We start from the raw sequence: 27,698 nt of genomic DNA on the forward strand, positions 1-27,698 counted from the left end.
AGAATCAGCTCCTACAGCCATTTACTGGATGGATGAACAACCTCCAAATAAAGGAGATGGATCAATAATGGAGCATCATGTTTATTAAAAGAAAATATTTTATTTCAGGGATAACCAAGGAGGATTTAAAAACGATTTTCTAACATTCTTGGAGACAGAATCTGCATCCCTCATGGACCACAACCGACCAGCAGGGTCTGCTTTATATGGTCCCCTTACTTTGGACTTCCTTTGATCAAATTTGTGCAACCTGGATGTGTTTTATCGACATATATTTGTGTTTCCAAGGTGAGGACTCAGTTGGCGTCAAATGCAGTGACACCTTTGGCTAGAACAGGTGGTGTTTTTAAGCCTAAAGCCCTGTTTCCACCAAATGGTCTGGTATGGATCAGTACAGTTTGGTATGGGTCAGATCGGTAAAGTCTAATCCTGTTTGCGTCTTCACAGCCCACTTGGTAGCCTGATGCCGTAACGGGCATCAGCTACCTAACAGCGTGGCGCCAAAGCACTGTGACACAGTGTACCCTGTTTACAAATCCAACAAAAAAGAAAAACGCGACACAGTAAACAAAGAGCAACGATGAAGACATCCAGCAATTTGTCTTCTTTGTTATTGACGTAGCTCTTTGTTACAAAGAACAATCAAGCTTTGTTTCTTTATTTTTTTTTAGTGTCACACAGGAAGTATCGATTCTTTCGACCAATCAAAAGACTGCAGTGCTTCTAGCTCCACCTTCTGGGGTCGGATCAATACAGCCCCCTTTCCACCCAGCAGTTCAGTTCGGTTCATCTCAGCACTGCACGCGTTTACAGCATTTCCACTGAATAATCCAGGGACAGATCCTCAAACAACCGAGACGAGCCATCCCACTTTTGGGACCCTTACATAGGAGTGTCAGACTAAACTGATCCAATCCCAGAAGGTGGAGCTACAACACTGCAGACTGTTGATTGGTCAAAAGAATGGTCACTTCCTGTGTGGCTGCTGTATTTCTCCTGGCAGCACACAGTCTTCTCTGAAACAAAGCTTGTTTGTTCTTTGTAATAAAGAGACACATGCCAGTCACAGAGAAGATGAATTGCTGGATGTCTTCATCGTTGCTCTTTGTTTACTGTGTCACATTTGTCTTCTTCGTTGGATTTATTAGTGGGTACACTGTGCCACGCTGCTATGGTGTCATGCTGTTATTCAACTGATGCGGCTACTGGCATCTAGCTTACACGCCGCTTCCAAAAGGGGGCTCTGTTTGTAGCGGAAACTCAATCAGGACCAGCCTTAACCGAGCCAACCTGTACCAAACTGTACTGACTAGATGGCTTAGTGGAAATGGGGCTTATGTCTGGCACCAACAGAAGGGTACCAAAAAGCGGGATAGTACAGGTCGGTTTGGATTCTGTCTCAGGTTTAGTTTTAAGGGAATGTCACAAAATGCGTGCCATACTGGGACGAACTAGACTGAACTGCTTAGTGCATTTGTGTTGGATGCAAACCAACTGAGAGCTAATCTTTTTAACACTGATGGAAGTCAAGACAGACTTCTTCCAGGATGCAAAGTGACAGGGTGATGTATTAATTTGTAGTCATATAGGACCATTGTTCAAAACGTGACAACAAGTAAACTCTGCCCAGCCAACATCTGCCAGTTTAAGACTTCAATGAGAGAAAAAGCAGAGCTGCGTACTTTCTCTTTAAGAAAAACCCCTGCTTGAACCATCTAGATAACAGTTTAATAACAGTTAATTAAGGCTGTGGTACCTGATTGTCAGTTTCCTGGAAGAGTTTTGGAAAAATAAATAAATAATTGAATTAAATCAAACTATACCCCGTCAGGTTTTTAAAGAGAAGAGAGGAACTGGAGGAAGAAGACAGCAGGAAGGAAAGGTTTAAAAGAGCTACTAAGAAAGCAGGGTGTGTGTAACAGTAAGTACTGTTTTGGTAACCAGGGGGCTCGGGGCTTCCCCAACTTTACTCAAGGGGCAAATCCATGAATAAATGAATATTTTATGTAAATGAGAAGAGGGAAGACTCACAGATGGCTGATTTGAATCTGCATTTATGTTGCTGTGTGAGAACAGAGGTTGATCAAGAGACAGAGGCTGAGTGAGTAACCTCCACATGTGCATTCAGTGTGTGAGTGTGTGTGTGTAAATGGAGCAGATCTCTCTCCCTGTGTATCTGAGGCCTAATCAGCAGCTGTGAAACTCAATCGTGTTGGTCATCGACACACACACAGCTGTCTGTTTGGCAGAGTCCCCTCCCTCTGAGCGCTGGAGCAGTTTTCTGCCGAGCAGTGACAGATGATGGGATTCATTAATCAGTGTCGTTCTGTGTGTAAGCATGTTTAAACTGTGCTTTCAAAGCCCAGCACTTCAGCCAAATACACCATTTACTACTGTGTGACAAGCACATCAACCCACGCAAACACAACATTATGGTTGTATTTTTGTCTCGTTGCACTCTGGCTTTTGAGTCGATCATGAAAGGAGGAAATTGAAATACAAACCACTGAAGCAGTTCATCCTTTTCAGAATTGATTTATTCATTGAGTTTTTTTCTTTAATGCCAAAGGGGCTGAGAGACTGTGGCATGAAGTTTAACCTTAGGTTCATTATTTACATGCAAGAGGGTTTCTTGTTACTAAAGGTCACAAGAATAACAAGCTCCTACAATTTTTAACAGAAGTACAATAAAGTGGCCCTATCGGCAAAAATACACTGGATCAGTTTCTGCTCCGTCACGGCACCAGATCTGATAGGTTTCTATTCAAGTCAATGTGTCACAGACATGGGATCTGGAGTTTCTCCGGTGTCAGCCTCTGGACTTGGTCAGAATTTGATCAAATAAAATGTTCCTCGAATAAGATTTGGCCTGTTTATAAAAACAGACAAACTTATAAAGATGTGTTTCTTGAGCTAAAAATCTAGGGGTTAAAACTGACAGGGTTCTTTTTTTTTTCTTTAGTCCATTTTATAAGTCCGAAACTACAAGAGGGTACGTTTGAATGTACGTCAGATGAAGTGACCAACTGTACGCTACCAAAGAAAAGCCCTATCTTTCCATTTTCCTCAGTAAATACTCAAGTTGTAAAATTCATCTCTCTGGAGCGCAGGTTTGAGCTTCTGTCTTAGTTGTGTACACCCTGTATGGTGGCTGTCCTTTAGCAGGGCCCCCTGTGCAGCACATTTCTTCCCACATTTTCCCAGTTTCTCTATCCACTGTCCTATCCTTTCCAAATTGTGGTTCACACTTTAAAGATAACTAAGAAAAACCAAGAAGGAAAACCTGTTTACTTTTCAAAACTGGACACAAATCCTCTGCTCTTTTAGTCCATAGGGGTCGACAAATCGACACAAACTGCAAGCCTCTCAAAGACACCTTCAACTAGAGCTGTAATACTGTAATTTAACACATATTTAACTAATGTGGTAATAAATATTATTTGTTTATAATAAAATCTCAAGTGTTAAGCTTCTAAATAAAACATTTAATTCTCAATATATATATTTATAATGCTGTGTTCATGTCCAGCATGGAAAATCTCCTACTCTTCCACTCCCTCACAGTCACAAGGATGTGTTTAAGTACCTAAACAAGGTAGCTAGTGGTCGACTACAGGAGGAAGAAAACTGTCATTCAACCACTAATCATCAACGGGGACAGAGTGGAGCGGGTGTCACACTTCCGTTTCCTGGGGGTCCACATTGAGGAGGGGTTGACATGGAACGTGAACAGCACAGAGGTGCTCAAAAAGGCGCAGCAGAGACTTCACTTCTTGAGGGTTCTCAGGAAGAACAACACCAGACAGAAACTGCTTGTGTCCTTCTACAGGTGCTGCATTGAGCCAGTACTGACATACTGTTTGTGTGTGTGGTTCACAAGCTGCACAGTGGCCCAGAGAACTGTGCTTCAGAGGGTGATTGACACAGCCCAGAAAATCGTGGGCTGCCTCCTCCCCTCACTAGACGAAATGCACAGTGTTCTCTGTTTTAATAGAGCCCAGAAAATCGTAAAGGACACTTTTCACCCAGGCCACTCCATGTTTGAACTGCTGCCATCAGGCAGACGGTACAGGACAATCAAAACAAGAACAAACAGATTAAAAAACAGTTTCTATCCAACAGCAATAACCACCCTTAACGCTGCAAAAAACAAGCATTAACAGCACTTTTACAATTATGGGACTGTGCAATGGCAAATGAAATGATTTTTGTATTGTTGTTTTATATTCATCATTGTTGTTTTACTGTTGTGCTGTGTTTTTTATGTTGTAGTTTTAATGTTGCACCAACTGTATGGCACTTTTAAATTTCGTTGTGCATTTTACATGTCACAATGACAATAAATTCTATCTATCTATCTATCTATCTATCTATCTATCTATCTATCTATCTATCTATCTATCTATCTATCTATCTATCTATCTATCTATCTATCTATCTATCTACTGTTTGATTTTACCTGGATCAGTACTTGGTACCACAGAACGAAGTTGGTTGGTATCCATAAAAGTACCTAATTCTGTACCCATCCCTACATGGCACATCTGCAAAAGTTAAAACCGTCCTGAACGAGATTTTTGTGACTTCATGGAGGAAACTAAAGATCATGTTCATGTTTTTTAAAAAAATCTTCAGATTCATTTGTCATTTTTCTATACACTGTCAAACAATTGTGAAGGAGACAAAGCATCGTCTTCAAATGTTTTATTTTTTCTCTTTTTTTGAATTATGTATTCATTGTTCTTTTGGTTTGTTCTGTGGTTTATCACTTTAATCTGACCTCTATGCAATTCCTGACTACGTTACTCTAACATTATCCTGTGTTTGTTGCTTGATGTCAAACACTTTATTGGTCTTGTCACGTGTGCTAAAGGAATTGAATAAAATTTTCCAAAATATTTTTACTTGCCAAAAGAGACAATGACTGCGTAGAAAGCAAAGAGGCTAAATTTCACATTTCACCCAGAGAAGGATTGATCCATCTATCAATCTATCCATCATCCATCCATCCTTTCAGCCATATATCCATTATATGATTTATTCATCTATCTACCCATCCATCAATCAATCCATCCATCAACTTCTCATCCGTCTCACTATATGTTAACCTCCACCTATCAATCATTCAACTCTCTGTCTGTCCAGTTACCTTGTTTCCTCATCGAACCATCACTGTGTGAGTTTGTTCTACTGTAGATGATCTTTGCTCAATGACACACTGTTTCATCCAGGGTCATGAACGACTATTCACTGACTCTCACACAGATCTCCAGTGTTTTTCATCATCATATGTGTGTATGTAAGTGTGTGTTTGTGTGTGTGTTTACCTCTCTGGGGATGTGTCCATGGTACCAGCCATGGCTCCTGATGTCAGCAGCGCTCAGTTTCAGCTCCTCCTCCAGCTCTTTACGAAGCTTCTCAGGAGGAGACTCCAGCAGGTACTTCTCCTTGGAGAACTGAGAAAAACAAGAGGAAGAGGAAAAAGTCAAGATCAAACACAAAATCTGTTCAAAACTTGAGCTCATTTTGTCAAATCCAGGAGATCTGGATCTGCTTCATGAAGGATTTTAGTTTGTTAAATGTGTATTTCCACAGTTTACTGTGGGGGTGGATAAAATCCTGTGAAATCAAAATGTAACATCATCACGTCTGAGCCACAGCAGAAAGGCCTTTTCTCCAAATACACACAGAGATACAAAACACACACCTGCCTTACAGAAGGCAACACTGCAGGGAAGCAACACTGTGTTCTGCCTTCCACACATGCACCCACACACACACTCCGGCACCAAATACACACACATACATACACACATACATACACAGAACTATTCAATTGACCCTGACCTGATTACAAAGAGGCAGAAATCATCTCCAGTAATCTCTTATTGTTCTCATGCTCTGCAGAGACTGAGCTTAGGCCTGTGAGTGTGGTCACTCAGGAAGGCTGATTGCCAAATACACACTCACTCACACACAAAGACACACACAATATATGGATCATGTTTCAGATTTAAAAGCTTTGTATTTCTGTTCAGGGACAAGCTGCAACATTAAACACCATGTTAGGGGAGAACGCTGAAGAAAGTGCGGCTTTATTGACATCAGGGTCGGATAAATCCACTATCAAAAGCGAGTTTTTCTCTATCCTCACGTTGTGTGTGATTCAATATGAAGAAATGATTTTCTGAAGGTCTTTTTATGTCAATTACTCTGCTTCACTCAAGAGCTATCTGTGCAGGAAACAAAAACAAATATGAACTCCTGCCCTGGGACCACGAACACGCCATAACAACCACTGATTGTGGAAAGATTGAGATCAGAAAGATGAGCTAAAAACCAACACACACAGACACACACAAACACACACACAACACATGGAAGTCACACAGGAATAAACCCTGTGAATAAGGAAATCATCTTGACTCCGTCAATATGAAGAGAAATGAGACTGGAGACCAAAATAAACAGTAAACAAACTTGTCGCTAAGGCTAGCTTGTCGCTTGTCCTAATATTTTCCTTCAATCTCTTCTCTCATTTTCTTTTTCTTCTTCTCTTCCCCCTCGTGCCCACATTTCTTCCTCACAAGCTGAAAGTTGCAGTGACTTGTGAAACATAAGGAAAGACGAAGAGAGGCAGTGAGTGTGAGCCGAAGATGGGAAACTGATGATGTTTTGTGTGTGCTGGGTGTGTTGAGTGTTATTCCACCTTTCCCAACTTGTGTGAAAGCATGTGTGTGAGATCCGAGCAGACTACAAGTGCCAAACAATCGATCTTATCGTCTCCAGGTCGCTGCAGGATGAAATTATTAACTTCCCTCTCACTCCTCTGCTCCTCCTCTCCAATCCTCTGGGGGAAAGATGGAGGAATATCGCAGGGAAGGCTCACTCTCCCAGATTAGATTTGAGGTGTTTGTGCAGGTCTGTGTGTGTGTGTGTGTGTGTGTGTGAGAGAGAGAGAGAGTGTGTGAAGAGGCCAATAAAAGAGCAGAGGGGTCAAGTGTGCAGTTATTGCTTTTTCCCGTCTCTGTGGAAACCCAGGAGAGGCCGCCACTGAACTGATGCTCTGTGATGAACTTTGTGTGCATATGAGTGTGTCTGTGGTTTCCAGTGAGTGTGTGTGTGGACATATATATGAGGGGTTATGGGGCAAATTGAAATGTCAGTGGGGCTGTATTTATGATATGGTTCATGGAATAGGCTGACATCAGATGGGATGTGTTGAGAGTGGAAGGAAAAAATGAACAGACAATAATGGAGAACTGCAGAGCAGAGGGATAGCATTCTGACATATGAGGAGGAATGGGAAGTATGCATCTCACACACACACACACACACACACAATCACACACTCACACACACTGTGGTAACCCTCATTCTAAATCCTCCTCCTGGTAATATTGCAGAGAAACTACTCTGTGGGGCTGTTTGCACGTGTTGTATTCCTGTTTTTTGATTGTGACTCAGCTCCAGAGATTGTGTCGTGGTGCCACATACATTCTGTTCAATACACAAAAAACAAATAAGTTTGGGAGCCAGAGGTGTACTCACAGGTACAAAAAAGCATGATAAAAAAGTGAAATGTGTTCTCAGAAGAGATGCACGATATTTTCTGCACATTATCGGTATCGGCTTAAAAATAAAATATCAAAAACAGGCCAACCACCTGAACTGATATTTGGCTCCTGTTTAAGTTTAGGTTGATTTTAAGGGTTATGGGTTTTAAGGGGTTGTGCCTACGAGAGCCGGACCGAGTAATTGGGCGGGCCGATTATAGCCTGTCACAGATTAATCAACATTGGCCAAAATGTAGCCGATTATAAAAATGTTTGCTCCGCGGAGATTCTGTTGCTCCTGCTCCTGTGTGTTAAGTAATATAAGGCTACTACACAGCGTCTCACTTCATAATGCCATGCAGCATTAACCTGGGCTTTTAAATTCACATGTTATTGTTATTTTTGAAAATGTTTCAATGTATTTTGTTGTAGTTTTATTTATTGCACGTTTTGAAAGCAGCTACATTGTTACTTAAAATCTAGTCTAATCCCATGCAATAAATGGAAGATGGAACTTTTCTATAGCTAGTAATAGTTTGTGTTCATATACAGTATTTATCCTGTGTATATCAATGATTTTATCATATATTTCAGCCAATATATTGGATATCAGTCGATGTATTGGATATTGGCCGATATATCGGATATCAGCTTCTTTTTGCTCCTAGTATCGGTATCGGCCCCAAAACTCGCATATCGGTCGGGCTCTAATGCCTACTGACTGTCAACTGTGAAATTAGCCACATTTGCCCTGGTTGTGGGTAATATTTTGATTTTTCTCAGGAACAGCATCATCCCAGTTTTAGTAAGATTTATTTGGATTTTTTTTTTTGTTTCAAGAATGTATTTTTCTTATTTTGCACAAGAAATTAATATTGCATAACAACAGAAATTTTCAACTCTGCCGATACTGATAAACGTGTTTTTAAGCTTTTATTAGCCCATACCGATATTGTGCCGATAATATCGTGCATCCCTAGTTTGAACAACTCCATGAATCCAAGAAATCTAGGACTCTTTCCAAAATGGAACCAATAAAAGCAGAACTTGTGAGATTCTCTCCCCCTGATTACACCTGTGTGTCAGGCAGCGTCTGAAAGCACCATGGCAACAATCCAGGTGAGGGCGACTGAAATCATCCACACAAGATGTTCTTCTAGACGATGATCACAGTCTGACACTTTACGATTTCATAAGGCTTAAACATTTGCCAGTTTTTTGTTTTTAGTCAGAAAGGTGACAGCTGTTCTTCATATTTACAAAAAAAAATGAAATTCTCTACCTTTAACTTTTGCATCTGTCAAAGCTCTTTCCTTTTTTAACAACCCACGGAGTGAGCATTTAGGTTATTCCTGATGTTCTGAGCTTGGGCTGAATGATAAAGACAAAATGTCATATCTTGATATTAATGCCAGATATCTCAATATCCACACAGTATGGCTATGGTCTCCGTGAAAAGCGTTTTTCAGAAAAATAAGAACATCCTAACACTAAAGGATGTGGAAAGTGCAGTTATATTGATTAGGACTCACTGTCAGTCATCTTTAGCATAAAGTCACCAATAATCAGGCGACTGCCTGAGCTGTAGAAGGGCCAGCAGGGAGGATCTATATTGCTGATAGCATTGATTTTGATACATTAGAATCTTGAATGTTCGTATCTACATTTAAAGTTATAGATATGATAACGATTTATCTTTCAGCCCCATTCTGTACAGTTTTAACAACTGAGTGTGTGTAACAGGAGAGTGGGTCCTGCATATTATTTGTTAAAGTGTGAGTTGGTTTTCCACCAAGATACTGACAAAATCATTGAGTGTACGTCTAGCCTCACATGAATATCTTAGCTACTACCGATATACATTTGATTACAGACACTTCAGGCTGTGTAAAAGTCGAGGACAGCACCACTGGCACCCAGGGTGAAGCCACAACAATTGGAGCTCCTCCTGGTGGCAGACCATGGTCTATGTCATAGAGCTGTGTGTTGAAAAGATGTGACATCACAACAATTTTGTTTACAGACTCCTTATTTTATTTCACTGAATCAAAAAAAAAAAAAAGTCAAACCTCTGCCAAAAGATTCAACAATTTTTATGTAGAATCTAAATCTAGAAAAGAGATTTGGTTTAAAGCAACTGTAACTGCAAACACTAAAAATCAATTTTACTCTTGTTATCACAATATCTCACTTTTCTCCAGTAATTTTACAACTTAACCTATATTCAAGTTCTCTCACTGACATATTATGTTCATAAATACTGTCCACATCCAACATGGAGACAAGGAGTAACAGTGATACCATTAGAACATTCAAAATTTACTAAAATTAACCCTCATCACTACTTTTTTATACTTATTTAAATAATTATTATCAATGAAAGTACTACTTTAAGTTTGTTTGTGCTATATGATGTTTTTAAACCAGTATAAACAGCATGTCAGTGTCTTTCAGTGGAGAGTTTCTTTGGTAAGCACCCTACTTCAAATATTCTAAATCCAACTTTAACCTCTGCGTTTCACTTCCATCAGATGTAGTAGTTTATAATATCCTTGAATAAAAAAGGCATGTTAGCAGGCTCCCTTATTTACCCATGTTGTGTTTTCCTTTGGGTCAAGCAGCAGCAGCTCACAAACACACCATCAGAATTCCTTCAAAGACTGAGCAGACTGACGGCGTAAACATGAGAGGACTCATCAACGCAGCAGCAGATTGTCAGATCAAAACACACACAGTCCAACAGGATGATGGACCATGAGACAGACAGGTGAACCCACAACACATCCAGACAACACATCAGACATTCAGGAAGAAGGGCAGGGAGACAGACGGACAGACAGGCAGAAACTCATTATTGGAGACGGAGGGGCAGACATGCAGGGAGACAGCTAGCCCATTAGCAGATGAGAGGGTTTGGACAATTTAGCAGCTGATGCAGGACTTTCCTCCCCCAGAGGACAGGGGAGTGATTGGTGTGTGCTTCTGTGCAGAGTGTGAGCAGGTGTGCTGCCATCCATGTAGGCGTGTGCTACATGGGAAACACTTTTAATGAATGGGGCAGTATAATATTTTCAGAGTTAGCTGGAACAACATGGTACCAAAGATGAGAGCACGCTAAACACACAGATAGATTGAGAGCTAGATCGTCACAGTTTGTTTTACAGATGGTAGCATTCTGGGGAAGGGTGCAGGATGTTCTTGTAGGAGGCGAATGGGGCGTGTGCATGTGTGGCTGAGATGTACACAACAATATGTTGTGATCCATCATCTAATTTACACCAACATGCACCTCAGCTTTGCATTCTCAAATCCAATTAGACGGCTGCATCCAGTGACATCATCACAACCTAGCCTGAGTGTAAAGTGACCCCGCCATCGCTCACCATCAGCCGGATAAAAAAGCATCAGCTGAAAAGGAAAATAAATGAAAGGGATGATAATTGGGGGAAATTTTAAATGTATGCACATATTTATACATATATTATGCACACACACTTTTTTTGCATTTTTGCATGTGTGTTGCTGCTGGTTTGATTTTGTTGTGTTGTCTGTTACACTGAATTTGTTATTTACACTGAGGCTGCTTTTTCAGCCTGCATGCTCTCATTTGTGTGCCAGTGTGCACTTTTAATTGGGAGAAGAGCACAATTAAAACTGGAAGTCACCACTTTCCGACCTCCTCTTGCTTGTGTTTGATGTTAAGTCAGAAATATTCAGCCACAGGTTTTTTACGATGCACCTCACAGCGGGATACAGCGTTAACTCTGCCACAAATCAGCTTGTTGCTGTTTGTTTGGAATAGTTTGTTTGCTAATTCTTGTGGAAGGAGCACAAAGCTAAGTACCTTGAGCAGTTTCAAAAAGGATGCAATGCAGAAAACAAACAACTCGGAGGAGAGCGACATGAATGAGAGATGAAACAGAAAATAATTTCTGATGAGTTAAAAAGAAAGGGAGGAAAATGAAGTGTGGATGGAAAGAGGGGGATGAGAAGAAAAGAGAGGAATGTGTTTTGAAGAGACTGCAGCACTGAGATCTCAGCTCATGTCAGGATGCATCTCCTTTCTTTTTCAGCTCATGGGCTAGCCTCTAACCCCGTTGTCATAGAAACACCCTGAGAGGAGGTGGGGGGGACCCATCTCTTAGTCATGTGTGCACACACACAAACACACACACACTATATGAGGGTCAGAGGTCAGTCCTGGACAAACCTTTCTATCCCTTGATCTCGTTTCTCTTTCACCTCTTCTCCCCCCGCCTCCCCTCCACTCCATGTCCCTCTGTCTTTTGGGGATAGAGACCAGGATTACCGTATGAAGACCCTCATAGCCGCCTATCTGCTATGACACACACTCCTGCACACACACACACAGCCACATTATGTGTATGTATGTGTCTGATATCACTGCTCTCCAGACCGTTATAATCCCCCTGTGCCCTCCAGCCTGATTCCACTGTTACATTCACACTGCTTCACACGGGTATAATGGGCTACCACACGTGGAAGATGATATGAGCATCAGAGGAGTGTCGGAAACATTAGACCTCATTGTTTAGACTTAAAGAGGAGAACAGAATTGAATCAAAGGCAATGAAACTGCTTTAGCAAAGATGCAGTGAAGAAATAAGAGGGGTCAGAAGGTCCTGTATTGCCTATGTTGCATAACACAGAGTATGAAAGCTAGGGTGAAACAAAGTTAATACCATAGACTGATGTGAGAATTTAACTGATGCTGCATGATAAAGATCATAATTTAGAAAACTATTGTGAGAGAAGTAAAAAGTTGCAGGAGGAAGAAGGTTTGTTTTAAAACCATTAGTAGCCCATGTTTTGTGCTGTTGAAGCTTCACATGAGTCATAAAAACTATGACTTAACATCTTCTAGAAAAATGCTGCAGAGCTTGGTCATCTGTTTATCTTTGCTCTTGCACCTCTGTCGCACTTTTATTTTGAAAATCCCACTCGAGGGGTTTCTTGGTATGAATACATGTGTCCTTCCCGGATTTCAGAGTTGTCTCTCAGATTCTTTAACGAGCGAGTTGCCCTTCAAAAGGCTTTAATAAACTCTGTTCAGCCAAGCTGCACAAGTTTCTGATAACAAGAAGGACACGGCTCAATGCCACTCCAATAAAAACAGACAAAAAATGTCCTCTACTGTCCTCAAGTTCTCTGGACAACTTTTTTTCTCTCCTCAAACTCAAAAAACAACTTTGTAAAACCCACATCCACTGGGGTATAGAATATAACAGGGTCTTTACAGTTTTAATGCTGACAGACTGGTGCATGTGGCTGAGGCGTCACAGCATGTCATGACGTGATGTTCATCTTACAGGCTAAAATGGTACACCAAAGACCTGTTTCCCCCAAGTGGTCCAGTATGGATCAGTTTGGTACGGTTTGGGTTCCACATAAGCGGGATGTGGAAAGCCATGTCCGCTGCATAGTAGCATGACAGAATAGCAGCGCAACACAGTGTACATCGGTAATAAATCCAACAAAGAAGAGAAACATGACACAGCAAACAAAGAGCAACAACACAAGACAACCAGCAGTTTGTCAGAAGGTTGACCGGAGAACAGGGCTGGGTTACGTTTTGTTCTTTATTACCGCTGTCGCAAGGGAGGTGAAAATTCTTTCTAACAGTGGACTGCAGTGTTTCTGGCTCCACCTTCTGGGGTCAGACCGGTATGTCTGGCAGCCCAACAGAAGGGTACCAAAAAGTGGGACAGTACAGGTCGACCAGTCTCGGTTGTAGTCAAAGGAGACACCTCAAAATGTGGCTGCACCTAGAGGAACCAAAAGCCGCGTTTCCACCAAGCAGTCCGGGTCGGTTCAGTACGGTTTGGCTCAGTTTGTTACAGTTAAGCCTGATTCCGTTTGCGTTTCCACAGCAAACTGTGCCCTCCCGTGGTGGGCACTGTGTAAAAGCTGGATGCCGCAAGCCCCAGCTGTTAAACAATAGCATGACGCTGTAGCAGCGCAACACATTTTACCCCAGTAATAAATCCAACAAAGAAGAAAAACGCCACACAGTAAACAAAGAGCATAGATGGAAAGCATGCAGCATTTCATACTCTCTGTGATTGGCATGTAGCTCTTTGATACAAAGTGCAATCAAGCTTGTGTTGCTCCACCTTCTGAGAGCGAATTGGTTCAGTCTGGCACCCATACGGAAGGGTCCCAAAAAAGTAGGCTGGCTTGTTCCGGTTTTTGGGGATCTGTCAGTGATCCGGGATAAGTCAGTGGAAACACCACAAAATGTGCGCCTTACCGAGACGAACCGAACTGGTCTGCTTGGTGGAAACACAGCTAAACTTAACCGCTTAATGAATTAGGGGCTCAAGTCTCAGTCATAGTCTAACAGATTCAACTAATTAATCTGGCTGACACACACCTTTTTTATAAGACATATGGCACCCTAAGCCCCTTTATGGGGTTCTCAAAAAATACACTTTTTCCCAAAACATCAGGTGAAATCTAAGAAACCAACATAAAAACTGATATGATTTAGAAAAACAAACTGTCCAAAACTGGCTTTGACTGTCAGAATATCTATCACACATACACTGCTCCCCTCTCATTTTTAAGGTGGGCTACATGTATGGATATAAATGTTGACCTCATCCTACAAGGCCCAGAGTAAAATGTCTGTTCTGAGTCAGAATGAGACGGAGCTGGATGATGACATCAGCCATGTTCACAGAGCTTCCTCGACTTTAAACTTCTTCCACTTGAACAGGTTGCCGGAGGTACCATTTTTTCTGCAATGGTGCTTTTATTTATCAGGAAACAGACATCGCTGCAGACTTGAGTGTCCTTAAATGTTCTGCAAATTGGCAGGAGCTGGCGTGTGAAAGTGACTTGTGTTAGGATGGTGTAAGGCATTTTGCAGGATTTCACTTGCACTTTTTTTGTATGAGCACAAATGGGGTATAAGAGGCATAATAAAAGGAACATTAACTGTCACGTCTCATACCATCAAACAGTATCAACCAGCTAGCTTCTGAGATAGAGACTGATGACTGGTGGAGGGGCAGAAAGAAGATGAGAGACTCATAACAGTGACCTTCTACTGTCATTATGAATGAGTGTCTCCACCAACACATACACAGAGAAACACACAGAGGGCATGCACCCCTTGAGGCATCTGGATGTGATATATATATTTATTACTGTAGAAACATATCCACACACAGCGCTGTGCTGGGAGCTGTCAGTCAGAGTGGAGTCAGAGAAGAGACCTCCTGGATTGAGTGACAGCTGGTGGACAGGAGAGGACATACAGATACACTCCCACTGAGACTGCAGGAAGCACAGTGCCGCTCTGCCCAGCATGGCTCCTCTCATTTTTGCCATTTCTGTTGTCTTTGATTTTTTTTACTTCCATTGAGTTATCAGTTCTTTCCTTCGGACCTCAGTCTGAAGAGACAGGCAAATCTGCAATAAACACATTTCTAAAAACCTGAAAGTATGATGATTTTTTTCACATCCCTTATCTAGTGTGGAAGATAAAAATGAAACTGGATGCACCCCAAATGTCTGTCACACATTTTTTCTTGCATGTAGCACAGAATATCCAACAGCTGTGGCGTTTCCCAGCAGATCAGGGTTAAACTTAGAGACTTATGCACACTATGATAATTATAACCTAAGAGTTCCCCCAAACTGGCAAATACTTCCCTTATCAAATACTTTTACAACAAGTAATATTGTAACTTTGTGGAGATGTTGGAGCTTGTTTCTCTTGGTCTGTTTTTTTTCTTGTAGAGACAAATAGGGCAAGAAAAAAAGAGCAGTACAGAGAAAGAGGATCAGTTTGGTTCGTCCCGGTACAACACATATTTTGTTCAAAATTACCAACCTGTACCGTCCCACCTTTAGGTTCCCTTCCGTTGGGATGCCAGACAAACCGATCTAAACCCAGAAGATGGAGCTACAAACACTGTGCTGATTGGTGGAAAGAATCATCACTCCCTGGCAGCAGCAATAATAAATGATAATAATAACCCCGCCATGTTTGAATCTCCAGTTGACCTTCTGATAAACTGCTGGATGTCTTCAATCGTTGCTCTTTGTTTACTGTGTCACATTTTTCTTCTTCTTTGGATTTATCAGCGGGGTACACTGTAGAACTGCACGATTTGGGGAAAAGGTGCGATTGGCGATTAGGTGGACAATATTGCGATTACAACTGTGCTTGCGATTAAATAAAAAAAGTTGTGTCATGAGTCTACAGACTTGCTTGGTAGAAAAATCAAGAAAAAAGCAGAGATGGAATACTGAGGATTTTAATTGTGTAATAATTCTCAAAATATCCAAACTTACTGTATACAAACAATAATGTACAGCAAAACAGTACTGTTTTGTTTGTATTCAAAATAGCACATTCATGCCACTTTTGCTTTGCATGTTTTGAAAATTACATCTTTTTGCTGTGTCATTCAACCGGTAACCAAAATAACACCAAATAACAGAGGTAGAGTTTCTTTTCGCCCTGAGCGCCTCACTTACTTCTTTGTGCTCCATCTTGTCTGATTAAACTGCCGTACTAGGGGGGCAGGTAGTCACATGACCAGTCGAAACAGTGACTGATTAGTCATCTCACGTTCGCTCTCTTACTCAGTCACACACACACACACACACACACACACACACACACACACACACACACACACACACACACATCACTCACACAAACACACTCATTTTTTTACACTTTTTAAAAATATTGCACAATCGCACCTCTTATGCGATTACGTAATTGCATGTGCTGACATTGCAATTGCGATTGCGATAACATCTTTTGTGATTACGTAATTGCATGTGCTGACAATGCTATTGCCATGGATAATCGTGCCGCACTAGTACACTGTGTCACTGCTATGCCGTCATGCTATTATGTAGCTGACGCGGCTACCAGTGTTTGGCTTACGCACCGTCTACCAAGAAGGGCACAGTTGGCTGTGAAAATGCAAACAGGATCGAACTTTACAGATCCAACCCGTACCAAACTGTACTGATCCTACCGGACCGCTCATTGGAACAGGACTTATGTCATCAGCATAAAGAGTGATTTTATGGTGTTTGGTGTCCTGAATGTTGGTGATTTAGTGAATGCTTGCTGCTGGTGGTTTAATGAGAATAGTAAAAGGAGTAGAAACCATGGCTGATTGATGTGCGATTAATCACAATAGCTACAGACAATCATGTGATTAATCACACTTAACAAAATAATTTGACTGATTTCTACGGTGAACTAAGATCTTTTCCCTCTATTTTCTTTAAGAGGAGTAGTTGAAAATCAGGGTTTTTGTGTGTGAAACACGTATAAAACATGTCTGTCCAGATGTGAGCCTTTGTTTAACAGTTTTAAAACCAAAACCCCCTGCTTCGATCCAGCTGTCATAAACAATTTCTACTTTCTCTTCCTGTCCTAATCCATCTGTCCCTGTGTCCCTTCTCCTGTGAATCACTTTATTTTCTGCTTCTTGTCTCAGCCTCAAAAACCAACTGCAGCTTTTTCTCTTTCCCTCTCTCTGTTTAATAAACCTGTGAGCAACATCTATCAACACTTTGATGAAAAACTATTACAAAGAGTGAAACGTCGAAACAACAATGATAAAATGACTTATAAGTCTGAATGCACGTCAGTGCTGCAGAAGTGAGCCTGGCTTTCTTTATTATTATTGTGTATCCACAGTGTTGACAGTCCTGTGAATTGAACTGTATCTTTTCTGCCTCTTTTATCTCAGTCTTTTAGTTTGCATTTGACAGCACTGTTGGTAATGATGATGGTGGAAAACTGGAAAGAAATAACCTCGACATCACAGAAATGCTAAATAAAAACAGAGAATTTAAGAGTTTTTTTCCACCGCTAACAAGAAGCACAGAGAGCCATACACACACATACACACACACACACACACACACACACACACACACACACACACACACACACACACACACGGAGAAGATTTTAATGATGTTTGACTGTGAAGTTCGCCTCCTAACTGCACGTCTCTCCCTCGACTCCTGACCCGCGGATTCTTCACTAAGTAAGCCTATAGGCAAAAAACCATCTCTGTCTTTCTCTCACACATACACAAACACACACGCGCAGGCACACACACACACACACACACACACACACACACACACACACACACACACACACACACACACACAAACACAGGCGTACTCTGAATTGCGAGGGGATAATTTCTATTTCCCCATAGCGCCTGCTCAGACAAATCCCCTACCGCCTGCTCACAAATAAACAAATTAAACAAAAGCCAGAAAAGAAACGTGACTACAAACATCACAAAAACACACTGATACTCACACCTCAGACACAGTGTCGGACACAGGTGATCACACAGGCAAGAATAGCTATGACAGAGCCACACTTTGCTAACCACACTGACGAGGAGTTGACTTTTTAAGTAAGTGACTGCACTGCTGATGTCACCCACGCTGTGACTGATTACACACGTTAAATTAGACGTTTCTGTGGGTGAGACGGGATAGATTAAACAAACTTAATTCAATTCACATTAGTCTAATACTCCTGCTAATGGCACAGAAATGTGGCCATGTGCATTAAACTGCTGTAATTAAATAACGCAAACACATGCGTTGGTCTTGGTATAGACTCGCCAAATTACTCCACAGCAGAATGTTAATGACTGAGTCTAAACTTAGCGTGTCAGCTTAAAGGCCTTGAAAACTCAATCATCTGCTTATTATGAGAGATTGAACCCGACATGAGCAATTCATTCCCTCACAAAGTTTTTTTCAGAGGGTTGTTGGTGTAGCTTTTATTCAGCACAACTCAAAATACTAAATAAATGGCTACTTCAGTGTTGGTCATTCAATCGAGCACACTTTTAAATGAGATATTTTAATCCCATTACAAATTTGTTCCCACAGTGAAAACATGGCTATTTGATTACCTTCAAAATGCTTTCAGATTGCACTTTCTCTGGCTCACTGGCATGAAAAATTGAGTGCATGGATAAAAAGAAAAAAGAAATGAAGGCCACTCAAAAGTAAATGGAAATGGTTATGTTGTTTTTTAGATTCTGCTTCAGACCTTTTTGATAGAGATGCGTCAACGTGAAGACTACAGCTTGAAGAAAATGAAAACACTCAGAAAATTAGAGTCAAATTTAAGCACCATTTCTTCAGCTTAGTTAAAAATGTGATCATTGTTAGCAGCTAGCACCAGCAGCATTTAGTCCCTGGGTGAAAGACGTAGTCATTTTGTGCAACGAATAAATGTCAATTGATGTAACCAATGGTTTTCATAAAAATATAATGTTGCGCAAAAAGTTACTCTGAATATGGTTTTATCAGTCTATGACACTGTAAAATGAAGTTTAAAATGATTCTAAACCAACTGAGCTACTGAGCTGCTCAGTACAACAAAAACCCAGATTATAAAGTTTAGAAAGGAAATATTTTAATACACGCGAAGATTATATTTCATAACAAACAACTTATTTCATCAGTACACTTGCGTAACTTCCACAAAGGTGAATTATTTAATCCTGTCATGTATTTGTCATTATACCATTTAACAATTTAATGAAACTGATTCTTTAGTTAAAATAGTAGAAATGTCATAAAATACTATGACACCAACAGAAATGCAAACTACACATTTAAACAAACATCTAATATGTTGTTTAAAGAAGTTTAAAACGTGTTAGATTTGGACATCATACCAACCGTTGCAGATTAGCTCTACAAGCCACTGGTTATGAATCAGGTATGGACTATCTGTCCAGAAACATTTCTGTCAGTTACTGGCAACTATTCAGCATTTGGTTAACAAACACAGGACAGAACTAATCAGTAGTAAATAGAGGTGGCGTTGCTGTATACTTTTGTGACTAAATTTATTACATTAAAATTCAGAGGCCTGTTGACATTTATACTCAATGAGTAAATTTATGTATACCCGATGAGAATTCATAAGTGCTACCAAAATGTTAAGGACCTGGTGACACTTAATGGGATTAACTGGAGCTGGATCTGTCAACAGTCCTTTGAGTGGTAATGGCATTGGCCAGCAATGGGACAACACCTGCTGTATGCAGACAAAGGCAGTGTCTGTAATTTACACTGATGTTTCTGCAGTGTGACATACTTGTTAACAGTTTATACTATTGCAAACATTCTTCTTTTGCTACCTGATAAAGCTACTAACCTCTTCCTGTTATGTAATACAGTTAGCAAACAGATTTAAGACATGCTACAGCCACCATCTGGCTAGAATTCCACATTACAACCAGGTACAAGTCAACACAATTAGGGGTGGGAATCTTCAGGCACATCACGATTCGATTACGATTACGATTCAGGGGCTACGATTCGATTCTGAAACGATTATCTGTTTTTACCCCAGCTATTACACATTTCTTTTTGTCTCACTGTGTAATCACTCACCACTTTGTGTTTTTAAAATAGTAATAATGAGAAACAATTCAATGAATTAATTTCCATTATCTTTTATTACACTAATGGAAATGTGTAAACAGGAAAGTTACAACTTCATGTAAAGAACAAAAGGTAGCAGACGGACGTAAATCCTTGGCAACACATGAAGCGATGGACTTAGTGATTCGTATCGCCTTTTCCGATGATGGGGGGAGCTTTGTAATTACTTGCTGGATTGTTCTCTGTTTGGTGGAGGCAGTCATAGCCTCGACAGCAGCCGGGCATCTCCTCCCCTCGTTCAGGTGAAAACGAGTGATGTGGCTCCTCATGTTCGTGGTGTTACCGAAGTATTTAATCTTGGTGTGACACAGTTTACATATAGCGTGGCTCTTGTCCAGTTCAAGTCCACCCTCAACTTTGTAGAAGCCAAAATTCTTCCAAACAGTAGCTTTTAATCCGGAAGGGGCAGGGTGGATCTCGTGCTCATCCATGCTTCTTTGATATGCGCTACCCATAAAATGTCCGCCAGGTGACAATGCGCTGCACTACTGAGTTCCGCCTATTTGACATTATTTCACATTAAAAAAATTGGAATTTGGACGTTTGTGAATCAATTCAGAATCGTCCTTGCCTGAATCTAGATGCATCTAAGAATCGATTTTATCCCCCACCACTAAACACAATGAGAGGTTTTACCTTCAAAATGAGACAGATTAGATAAATGCTCTGGTCGTTGTTAATGCAGACCATAACCAGCTTAAGTAACTAAAATAAACAGCTTTTATACACATGTATCCCCATTTTCTAGATAAAATCTGTAAACTGTGCTTCATTAGATCATGGTGGTTGAATGTAGTGTTACAGTAGCCATTAACCTAAGAAACAGACCCATGTTGGGCGGCTGCACTAGTTCTGACACATCCATCTTGAAGTATTATCATCGGGACAGAAACAAGCACACATCAGATAAAAGGCCGGAATATTCAGGCATCGTGTTATAATGAGGAGCCCTCAATACTTCCAAAACTGATCACGCCAAGCTGTGTCAAAAACAATTCAGAAAAAGTACCAATGAGGAACCAGACAACTTCCTTGTCATTTCTATTTGATTTGAATCTGAATATCTATTGGATGAGGAACCAGCAGCAGCACGTTCTGACAGTCACACAGTGAGCGCTGACGTCATTTCAGATCATTATAAAAACTAACTCCTCTCAACCACCACACATAAAACGACACACACATCCACACTCGACTCCTGTCGACTCAGCAAGGCCACACCTATAGATGCAGTTACCATGGAAACTCCATACTGTGCATGCCCCAGCTGGTGTTTCCCTGAGGAAAATGTATGAGTGTGTGCGTATGACAGAGAGAGGTTAATGTGCCCCATGTGTGTCTTGCTCTGTCATGTGCAGTGGTGTGAACTGAGGAGGAAAACACTGCTGGTTTGGAGCAGTTATCATGGTATCACTTTGTGTGTATGATTGTGTGTGTGTGTGATGTTTTTTAAGCTCTTTATTTTAGTTTCTTGTTCTGGAAATTCAACCCTGGCTAGGTCTAAATTAATCAGAACTGAACATTTATTTTTAAGACATCAGATTGCCGACAGACAAAACAATGAATGCATTAAAAAGCAACTTTACTGCCAAGAACTCACTCCACATTAATTAAAATCTAATAGTCAAAGCAGCACAGCAGCTGAAAACAAAGTCATGGAGCAGCACCAGAGAAAACAATTAGCTCATCAGCCCACTCAATGTAGCAGCCATTTCTGCTGTTTTCTTACAATGACTCATGCTTTAAATTTACACACATTACAGTGTGTGGTGACCTGGGCCTCTGCCAACATGACTGAGAGGATTTAGGAGAAAAAACAACATTTGGGAGTTACGTTTCTAGATCTTTGTTTGGGTCACTGTGGGACTTCTAATCACAAATACACAACTGAAAGACTCACTGATAGTTCAGGTCATTTTTACTGATGCAATGGGTTGGGCTGTGATTTCTGTGGTGAATAACAGGAGGCACAGATTATCATACATGAGAAACTCAGAAATGACATGTCCTGATTGAATTTCCAAGACAAACATGGTTGAATCAGCCTGACTAGGCAGAAAGCAGCTGATGTGATGGTTCAGCAAAGCACTCTTTAACACACATCCACCCATGATACAAACATTACAGTAAGGTTCCAGTTCCAACCGATCAGACACCTCCTGTCGTGAAAAATGAGCCACTGCAGTACCAAGAGTGTCCACTTGAGGCTGAATACAATCACACCAGCATGCAATTTAGATTTACATTTTACGCCAGATCACACAAACTTTCCTTTTTCTGAATCTCACAGCAGTGACAGCACTACATCTCCTTTTCTATCAACTGTCCCTAACGATGACTTCTTCAACAGCTGTTTGATGCAGTTACAGTGCAGCCAGAAAACAGCTGTTCAAAGCCACCATCTGGCAAGTATGGAGTTTTAAAACCAGACACCTGTGAAATTGATTGAAAAACAACACTATTTTTACAATGAGATTTATTCCCATCAAGTTTAACATTGCATTTATTTATTTTATATTATTATTATTATTATTTTATATCTACTCACGTTGGCTTCGAGCAGGCTTCTTTTTATTTGTTATTGCTAAATTGTTGTCACTTGAAAAATGGACCACTATCCAAAGTGAAGCCACAACTTCTAGAGCTCCCCCTAATGGTTGCCTGCAGTACAGATTCAAAAGCCTGCCCCTTTTGGCCCATTTATGCTCAATGTTAAGTACACATCCTGATACAGATGGAGCCTTCTGTCTGTGCTCTGTGTTTATTTTGTCTGTATTTCTGTATGTTTCAATAAGGCTTATGGGTACTGCCCAAATGAGGCAGTACCACCTTAAACTGTAGAGTGTTGCTGTTACTACCTAGCTTTAGTGAGACACAAAGAAGAAGTAACAATGGCAAAACTTTTTGAAGACAATCATTTTTATTTAACAGCTTTACTGACTGCTGCCTCCTACAACGCTGCCTCAGTTTTTGTCTTTTATGCAAGAGCTACCTTAGCAATACCTCCACCACAGTCCCTATGATTGTTTTTGAGTTTTAAACTTTTGACTCTGGGCTGCCCCCCCTGGTGGTTGTATTTGTTAACAGCAATGCCATTGTAACGAACTCACTGAAGTATCTGAGCAGTGACGGTACATCGTTTGAAAGGGATGTATACATTTTCATACATAAAGAAATAATAGACTGTCACACTAGAAAATTTGAATACACTTTAAATAAATTTTTCCCAAACATACTTGAAGTCATAACATTTTTTCCAAAAAGTTTAACAATCTATTTGATGTTGAAGAAAAGATGACTGTGTTCATTACCAGATTGGTTGTGCAGAGGGGGAGACACAAACACAAGAGCCACTGATTGCATGGTCAGACCAATACAAGAATCTGTTCTGCTGTGGACTACACACACCTGAAGGATTATTGCCAATAATACATATAAACATATAATAAAACACCAATCATTTATTGGTGTTTTATTGGAAAGTCAGAAATGTGGCAGTGTCTGGGTTAAAATCTGAGAAGCAAGATATTTCACTCATACTGTGCCCAAACATGGACACCTCCACACTCTGTTATACCACAGCCACCCTTGTGCAGCCTACATTAATAATGCACACTTAGCAGTGATACCGAATAAATCCTTGACACTGTATTATATATGAGGGATCCCACAGGAAGCCTTTCAGGATGATTCCCCTTCAGGATGTTTATTGGCCCTGACTGGAAAAGCTGTCTTGACCCGGTCCATCTCTCTGGGCTGGTTTAAGCTCAGAGCAATCAAACGAGGACTGAAGCTTCACTGTAGAGTTGCTTCCTTTCCGCCTGCGTTCCCCTGCCTCTCATCCTTCACTTCTTCCTCTCTGCTGTGCAATTTATAGATAGCTTGGATGTACACACACACTTCTGAGTCATCATAAAGCTTTCTGTTTCTTTCCACTGCGTTTTTGCTTTTGGCTCCAGAGTCTCTGGGAAACCCTGATTTTCCTCTTAAACCGAGGAGGAGGCCCAGCTGTCTCATTCCTCTTTTCTTTCCAGCATCCAGATCGATCCGTCCACCCCACATCCCACTTTTCCCCTCTTAATATGGACGCTTTTATCCTTCGTACTCACTCCATTACCTTCTGATTTACTCCTATCTTTCTTTTTTTATCTCCACACTAAGTTTTCCTTTATTCCTTCACCTCTGCGTCAGCCATCCTCGTCCCTGTGTCTGTCTCTCCACTGTCAGCTCATCTCTCCCCCTCTCTGCTCTCACCTGCCATCCTCTCAACCACACATCATATCATTCCCCCTCTCTGCGCTTACTCCTGCTCTGATCCACTCCGCCTGTCTGCAGAGTATGGGTGTGTGGCTGTTTGTGTGCATGTGTTAGTGTGTGTTGATATAAAACAACAGTGAGACCATTACTGTGCTCCATCAGCAACAGAGACAGAGAGACAGAGCGTGGGGAGAGTGGTGCATTAGGAGGCAGAGGGGAAAAGCAGGAGACAAGTGTGCACCTAAGTTTGATGCAACCACATTTAAAGAACTCAAGCAGCTCTTCTTTTGTCATCATCAACACTTAAATTTTAGTTCCTTTTACTGTTTAAGCTACCTTTGGACCTTTATATTCAAGTTCTGTAAAGTCCTGTACCCTCTTTGGACCAATAACATAAAAGCTTTGGCTGAGTTAAAAAAAAATGGTAGTATTTTCTACTCAAACCCTGAAATTTTTACTGTGGTTATGTAGAAATTGATGCATGATGTGACAGCTTTGCACTAATTGCACTTTGCGTTGTTAGCGTAATTTTTGGTAAAGTGAAGCCAAACCTTCAATCTCTCCAACCTCCCTTGGAAATTCTGCAGCTGACTGATGAGCGTGACTGACATGTGACTCGTAGGGATGGGATTCGAAAACCAGTTCCTGTTGAGAATCTACAAAAATGTTCCAAACCATCAATATCGTTATCGTTTTGCTCTAAGTTTTACTGAAGAACTGAACACACAAAAAAATGTGCATTACTCTCTCACACTAGATTCTTTTTCACTACATTTAACATGTTATAAATCTCCTTATTTACCAAAAACAAACAAAATAGCGCTAACTTGATGCTAACATATATGGGAAACTGCATTGATATACTAGTGGTTAGCATACATCGGGTTTGGCTTCAGAATAGAACTTCAACTTTCATCACAGAAACATATCACAGTTAGTATTCGTAAACAATACTGAAGACTCTGATTGTCAAATGCTAACAGGCAAATGAAAGTTACGTGCAATATTTATTTATTTCTGAATATGTACGCCTAGAGATATCCAGATCCAGTGACCAATTACATATTTATTCATGTATAAACTCAATCTAATGTTGTTGACACAGAAAAACTGTAAAGCTACTTTTTACAGAAAATTTTCACAGGAGGAATTGGTAAAGAATCGATTCGATTGGTAGAATCGATAAGGGCATTAGTATCAATAGAATTTTATCAATGCCCATCCCTAGTGGCACGTCATGTGACACCAATGTAAGGTCTGGCAGCTCTGGCTCAATGTAAACAATAGATAGGGGAATTGTTCGGCAAAAAGGGTAAAGATGCTGATGGATCAAACCATCTTGATCCATCCTAACATGCACTGACTCTTTCCTGAAAAGTTATCTGTCTCTATGATTGACTGGCGTCTAGTCCAGGGTGTACCCCACCTCTGGTATGAAGACAGCTGGGAAAGGCTCCAGTCAACAGCGATAAGTGGTGAAATAAATTTGTTTACCAGATGAATGCCCAAATCTTGCAAATTGTATGTCAAAGCCCCAGTTTTATGAGTCTCCTTTGATTTACCCTTCATTTGTCTTTGATTGAAACCAAAATCACTGGTGTCTATGACAGCAGGGATCAGTAGGGACCAGCACTGACAGCTGAACGATGCTTGGGGCATTTATTCACTCGTCCAGAAACACAAATCTAACCTTTGGTTTTCAGCAGCTCAGGGGAAAACACAATTTAAGATGTAAACGTTAGAAAACTATGAAAGGATGATCTCAAAACCATACCTGATCATTTTTCACACACAGTTACAAACACTCTGCCCTGCTTGGCCCAAACACAACCACCCACTTACACACAGACACAGACACACACACACACACACACACACACACACACACACACACACACACACATACACACACACACACACACACACACACACAATTAGCCCCCAGGCCTGTGCCACTTGCCTTCATCCTCCTCAATCCTGGGATGCACCATTAATGGCTAATTTGCTGCCTTTCTGGGGTAAAAGGTCGTCAAACTGATGGATGAAAGGTCTCAGGACTCATCTGTATCACCCCACCCCACACACACACTCTCACACACACACACATGTATACAAAAGAAACACACATTTCTCATACAATTGTCCAGGTGCAGCCATGCATGCCTGAATTTAAACATATACTGCAGCCAATTGCGCGCACGCACACACACACACACACACACACACACACACACACACACACACACACACACACACACACACACACACACACACACACACACACACACACACACACAATGTCAGTCCTTACTTGCCATTTAACTGCAAGCCAGTGTCATTACCATCCATACTGAAACCATCTATCTTTGCAGTGACAGGTGTGATAGGAAAACCACAAACCCACAATGCATTTCTCCAGTGCAGTTAAACAGGAGAGAGACATAGGAGAGAGACAGAAAGCAGCGGCTGAAGGACAGACAGTGGAGAGGCCACATGGGGGGAGGGGGGACCTGAAGAGGACCTTGGTTCATTACAATGGGAGCTGTAATAATCATTAACTCGTGATTTCAATTGAGATAAAACAAGAAAAACCAAATGAATGTCGCTTCTTTGTGAATGTGGTTCTGTGACAGATAATCAGAAGAATGTTCCAAATATAAAAAAATGACATTTTTATGATACTTTAAATTAAAAGCTTTGGATTAATTCACCTTGTACTTATTAAAGTCTATAAATTATATGCTTCAGTTACTGCCTGTGTTAAGTACTTCCAATAAAGGATTTGCTTGAAGCTAAAGCACATATGGTGACTCAGCATCTTATTAATTAATCAGTGACTGACAGCAGACAATTAATCAGCTTTTCTTTTTGAAACTCAGCCAGAATTTGGAATACAGCTGTAACCCCTTGTTTCTTTTTGAACCGTGAGAGTTAATAAACTCATTTGCACTGTAGATGTTGAAGGACTGAGCTCTCTGGCTTTGACAGGCTTCATTAGAGAACTTTGAAATTTTTATGTCTCTCTGTTCCATAAACTTTATTTCATTTTTATTTGAACAACAAGTGGATGGCAAAATGTGTGGGGTTGTTTTTGTTGATAATTACATTCAAGGTGTATTTGGGAGCCATAAATTAACCAAAAGCAACGTAACAGAGTTATGAGTCTCTCACAAAATGGGCTTATGCACAGAAACTAACAAAGACCAGCGTTATCATGTGTCCCTATTGGTTCCTTTGCTAACCAGTTAACATCATTCAACTATTGTTGTTGCATTTCCCTACATCAAGTGTTGGCATTGGCCCCATTTAGAAGGTAGAAGTAGTGGAACCACTCTGCGTTAGCCTGGGCTCTTATAGCAACTGCTGCAACGCTATAATGATCTC

General features: G+C 40.8%; 1 protein-coding gene across 2 annotated transcripts in view; it reads right to left on the reverse strand.

The window, feature by feature from the left end:
• sh2d3ca (SH2 domain containing 3Ca) overlaps window positions 1–27,698 on the reverse strand; it is a 65,295-nt gene that overhangs the window by 18,644 nt on the left and 18,953 nt on the right. For both annotated transcript variants that reach the window (XM_074689928.1, XM_074689929.1), the window contains exon 2: window positions 5,328–5,456. In XM_074689928.1, the coding sequence (XP_074546029.1) occupies window positions 5,328–5,456 (129 nt within the window). The remainder of the gene's footprint in view (window positions 1–5,327; window positions 5,457–27,698) is intronic.

Source organism: Halichoeres trimaculatus, unplaced genomic scaffold (genome assembly GCF_033239565.1).
Source record: "Halichoeres trimaculatus isolate MK-OKI-2021-1 unplaced genomic scaffold, fHalTri1.1 fHalTri1_scaffold_16, whole genome shotgun sequence".
Lineage (NCBI taxonomy): Eukaryota > Metazoa > Chordata > Actinopteri > Labriformes > Labridae > Halichoeres > Halichoeres trimaculatus.